Source organism: Nelumbo lutea, chromosome 8, assembly GCF_056320005.1.
Source record: "Nelumbo lutea isolate HS-2025 chromosome 8, American lotus-T2T, whole genome shotgun sequence".
NCBI lineage: Eukaryota > Viridiplantae > Streptophyta > Magnoliopsida > Proteales > Nelumbonaceae > Nelumbo > Nelumbo lutea.
The window spans coordinates 14,047,257-14,052,487 of NC_142691.1; the positions used below are offsets into that span (position 1 = coordinate 14,047,257).

The 5,231-nt window shown below is 38.8% G+C and overlaps 1 protein-coding gene across 1 annotated transcript; it reads left to right on the forward strand.

Annotated features, from left to right (window-relative positions):
- The first annotated feature begins 546 nt into the window (after positions 1-546).
- On the forward strand, positions 547-1,833 carry LOC148842866 (early nodulin-93-like). The gene is made up of 4 exons (XM_088958573.1): positions 547-875; positions 1,229-1,290; positions 1,388-1,463; positions 1,556-1,833. Exons 1-4 carry the CDS (start codon positions 785-787, stop codon positions 1,648-1,650), a joined length of 324 nt encoding a protein of 107 aa, XP_088814699.1. The 5' UTR covers positions 547-784; the 3' UTR covers positions 1,651-1,833.
- Positions 1,834-5,231: the final 3,398 nt, after the last annotated feature.

Sequence of the window (5,231 nt, forward strand, 5' to 3'; positions counted from 1 at the left end):
CAGAAACTATCAAACCAGTGAAGAGTGTGGTACGAAAAGATCTACAAAAATTGAATCTGACATTAGCACTGTTTGGTTGCAGAACCTCAAGCCATTTGAACCGTTGGATGTAGAACACGTGGTCTCTTGCGGTTTCATTGGATCCGAAGAACCTTAAACCGCTACCCACGGTTTTCCGGGTAGCTTTATCCAAACCGACGGCGATACCTTTAAACAAACCAATGAAAGAAAAAGGTAGGTTTTATGGTTTTCGTGTACGGTGTAAAAAAAGGAGCGGGTTGGACGATAGGGACGTGCGAGTCAACAACTCAATGCCCTATGTTGTACACCTTATTTACAATGGTAGTCTTCTCTCTGGGGAATTCAAAATGCCAAAAGAACGGGGATAGAATGGACAATAAAACATATGAGAACAGTCTCTGTGTAAGCCTCTAACGGCCTACCCCAGGCAATTCGTTAGAAAAACGGGGGTAGTATGGGGAAAAGAGCCGAGAATGTACGTTCCAAACAGTAATGGAAGTAGTAAAACAACAGACTCGGACGTTGGAATGAAACTAAAACCAGCAAACTCTACTCCCAACAACCCTGAACTTCCCCAACCAATCTCCCTATAAATCATATCCAACCTCAATCCCTTCTTCATGCAGTTTCCAAAGTTCCATCAGAACTTCTCTCTAACTTTAAGCTTCTTCTCATTATCTTTCTGAATTGTTCATTTAATCCAATTTTTCAGTTAGCTACATTCTTTAAACTTTCCTAGCTAGCTTTCTGTGTCATCTCAAAGATGGAGAAGAATGTAGCTCAGTCTCCTCTCGAGGGGAATGGGTTGGCATCTCTGGATCAGAAACTCGCCCTGGCAAAGAGATGCTCTCGTGGTATTTGTCTATTCTCTTCTGATTCCGCAATGCAATGCAGCTCCAAATGGAAAACCCAGGCACCCACCAGCTAATAATTATTGCTGAAATTATCCCTGGATTAGATACAGTATTTGATCATAAAAGTAACTTTACAGAAACCTTTTTGTGCTGGAGGACCCACTAATGCAAAAGATCATTGTTTCATGCACAATCCCTACTTTGATCTCCTAATAAACAAAACTATTCTTCAAAAGTTTGAAGCAAACCCATCAAACTTGAGAAGTTTTTCCTCTTCATTTTTTTTTTTCTTGTTCTGTACGTTTTAATTTTCTGAGATGGGTAATTTGATCTTGTTTTTGGTTTTTCAACAGAGGGCGTCATGGCTGGGATGAAAGCAGCTGCTGTGGCGACGATTGCTACTGCAATTCCTACTGTAAGTCCTATAATGTATTTCTCAGCCAGTTACAGCTTCTAGAGTTCGAAGGGATCGACGTCATTAGGCGCTAACGTCTCGATTCTATTCTTTGCAGTTAGCTAGTGTGAGAATGCTGCCTTGGGCTAGAGCTAACCTCAACCCTACTGCTCAAGCTCTCATCATCTCTACAGGTTCACCAACTTTCTGTCTCCTTCTTTCTTCTTCTTCTTGATCGTAAATCATCTGTGTTAATTTGCTCATGGAATGAACTACTTGGTGGCAGTGGCCGGTTCCGCCTACTTCATAGTCGCAGATAAGACAGTTCTGGCAACTGCTAGAAGGAATTCGTTCAAGAATCACACTAACATTCAAATCTAACTTCAAATTAGTAGGGAGTTGGGACTCCAGACACGGATTATCGATCGGCCCCAGGCCAGATGTTCCCTTTCTCACCTGTAATAAGTAATAATAGTGGGTTGTTTTCATTTCTATGTATGTAAGTCCCAAGTCTGATGTATGTAAGCTTATTATGAAAATAAAAATTACGTTTCGATAGATCAACACTTTCTGGTTTCACAGACGTTATGATGATCTTATTTTGAATTAGACAAGAGATTAATCGATCGATGTTCAAAGAAACTGCGTTGGGATCCCCAAGTAATAATATTTTTAGTGACGACGGTAACTAATAAGAAGCGGATAATAATCATGGTTGCTTGATAAATAAATGTAACCGGCTTTTGACGGTTAGTTAATGTTGAAATTGTTGAAGGTCTGGCTTCACCAATCACCATCTATGATCTATCTACCTTTGAAAATAAAATTAACCCAACCTCTCCCTAAGGTCCTACTGAACTGGTCTAGGGCCCATAATTATCCATCGAACCCAGTTTATTGGAGTATTATATTTAATCCACGGTTCATAAATCCAATTTAAGATTCTGTTTTTGGAGATCAACTTGAGAAATTATAAAGTGGGCTACTGTTTGTTTCCCGTGCATCAATCAGGATATGGGCCAATCCAATGGAGGTCTTATGAGAGGTAAAATGGTCCCTCTCATTCTCCAAGTGAGAGTCGTCACAGCTGTTCTGGTTCTGGATCGATCAGGTCTGGTACTGGTAACGTGTAGGGGCGATATATATAATTCTGTAAGAATCTTCTAAGCTGGTAAATAATGTTAAGTAATGTTTGGCTTCCGACCCCTGGCTTGCTTTCAAATCCTGTTGTCCTTTGACCCACGTGCTTTCTTGTTAAATAAATATAAAGATTAAAAATTTCAATCCAATAATTAACTCAAGGATCAGGTTACAAGTCACAACGAGGGAGACCTCTGCATTAAGGAGAGAGAGAGAGAGAAATGGTAAAAGATGAAAGCTAAAATTTTTATATATGGTGTATTTTATGAAAAATTGTTTTACTATAATTAAAATATGAATATACCTATGGTCAGGTGATATGTTATAGTGATATCTTTAATGCTATTATAATTGAAATTTTAATATAATATACAGTAAAACTTTCATAATGAAGCCCCATAATGGGCCATACTCCGAATAAAGCTAAATTAATCTCTAAATGAAGCCACATGATCACATTTCCCTTTAAACATGGTGTCACGTATACATAGGGGATCCCATAAATTAATCTGGACTATTTGGACCAATGAAATTAATCTCACTACCAGTTATCTGCCAGTTGGCCATTGTGGAGTTGTCAGTTTTCAGGTACGACATAGTTGTGTTTGGGTGTGTGTCATCTCATCTGTTTGTCTTTACTCCACCTTCCTCTATGGTTGGAGCCTTGGAGGAGCGGCAGGCTCTAAGGGCTGTTTACTGTTTGATAAATGGTTTCACCGGCTGAATTGAATGACTTATTATTTTGTCATTCAGTCAATAAAACAAAAATATTTATTATTAATATACAACAACATAATGTGAAAATAGCTTGTAATCAACGTAAACAATGTCATCCAGCTTATTCACAAAGAAACGAAACAATAAGCCATTCAGTAGTTCAGCCCCTTCTTTTTCCTACCCTTTTCTTTCAAACCAAAACACAGCCCTAAGATTCAGCCTTTCATTACCTCAACGATAGTTATTTAAGTACACTCTTCTCCAATCCAATCTCTACCACAACTTTTCCCATGCACCCACATCATTACCTACCACACATATTCCTTAATCAGGGTCAGAATTTCATCCTCTCCAACCAATCCTACGCACAGTAATCAGCCACGCGTATCAGGAGGGTATACATTTACAAGAATGTAAAATACATAACAATAAACTTATGTAAAAATATAAAAAAGAAATTAAGGTGGTGTTGGGAACCGTGGAATGTCTATGATATATTATTTTTTAGTGATTAACGGCAAGTGTTATCTTAAATGCTGTAGTTGAAAAGTATGGAATCAAATACAAGGTGTGGAATAAAATGCACCACACCTTGTATAAGCCCATAAAAATGTAGTGTGGACTAATTCACACATTTTTGTTCATAATGTAGAACAAATACCCTGTTAGGGTGTGATGTATTTTCATCCACACCACAAGTGTGGTGTAATTAGTAGCTAAGTTTTCCATGGTTTGAGATAAATTGATAGTGGGCGTCTTTCTAACCAATGGGCCTTTATCTATTTCCTTAAACACGTGGCAAATTGGTGGATACCTCGTTGCTATTGAAATTCGATACAAAATCATGGAAATCTAGGTGGTGGCCGACATGCATACATAGGAATTAAGAATGATACGAATTAGGCAGATATTTAATTGGGGCACTGCATCTTCGACCATATAAAAGTCCAAAGTAAAAGTAATTTTGTATGCTGTGGCATCTCTTTTGTAATGTGATTCATGGACTACATAAAAGTCCAAAGTAAAGTAATTTTGTATGCTTGCTGTGGCACCTCTTTTGTAATGTGATTCATGGACTATATAAAAGTCCAAAGTCAAGTAATTTTGTATGCTTGCTGTGGCATCTCTTTTGCAATGTGATTCATGGACTATATAAAATTCCAAAGTAAAAGTAATTTTTTATGCTAATTGTGACATCTCTTTTGTAATGTGATTCATGCATCGTATCAAACTTAACTATTTTGCCATCCACATGAACAGGTGATGAATATTTTAATTATTTCAGTGGAAGAAAGGCCCCAAACAGGTGATGAATATTTCAATTCACAAGTGGGGTCAACTTAGAATTTGATTGCTCTACTTTCCATCATTGGGCACCCAGTATAGGTTTGGTCCTTAATCCTTACCATGAAGAAAATCAGGCTCAGTTTGGAAGGAATATAAATACAAATATATACAATGTAAATATATAAAAAATAATATGAAATACAAAGTTTTACACTAAATTTGTATTTGTATTGAAAGGAGTGCAAATGCAAATATATATAGTATAAATACATACAAAATGTTGTCGCATGGATTAACTGGGGCAACGAGGTAAATTCGCTCTCCAAGTTCCGAAGGCAGGTTGAAGACTGTAGGCCGAGACAAGGTATTCCTTCTGAGGATCGTAGAAGCTGAGGACTGTAGGTCGTCACCTCGGTAGCGAGGTTCCTGGAGATCTGAGGTACTGCAAGGCAAGAAGTATCAGAGGCCTCGGGTGGAGACCCAAGGCGGAGGCTCCGACGCTCACGTTAGTACAAGGTGTAAAATAAGAGGAGGTGCAGACGAGGTCTTGGTGATAGTCCTCGAATGCACCGGGTCCGCAAGAGTAAATGCTAAGGAAGCAATGTAGGTGCGGAAAGTAAATGAGGGAGCTGTGTCAGAATCCTAAGTTTTGGATCCCCCATTAAGGGAGAGTTACCTCTTATTTATTCTTAAGCAGGCTAGAGGTAGGTGAAAATGAATGCACTGGATGAGGGTCGTACGAGGTCAGGCGACAGGCCCTGGCGGGTATGTCTGACTGCCCTGTGGTTGGCTCTGTACGAAGGCAACAGGGCTTCCCC

What these genes read in the sequence shown, in the direction of transcription:
- LOC148842866 (XM_088958573.1), top strand. Translation starts at nt 785, where the DNA reads ATGGAGAAGAATGTAGCTCAGTCTCCTCTCGAGGGGAATGGGTTGGCA. An exon ending in GGCAAAGAGATGCTCTCGTG is followed by an intron (nt 876 to 1,228) that starts GTATTTGTCTAT and finishes GTTTTTCAACAG; the next exon opens with AGGGCGTCATGGCTGGGATG. An exon ending in AGCTCTCATCATCTCTACAG is followed by an intron (nt 1,464 to 1,555) that starts GTTCACCAACTT and finishes ACTTGGTGGCAG; the next exon opens with TGGCCGGTTCCGCCTACTTC.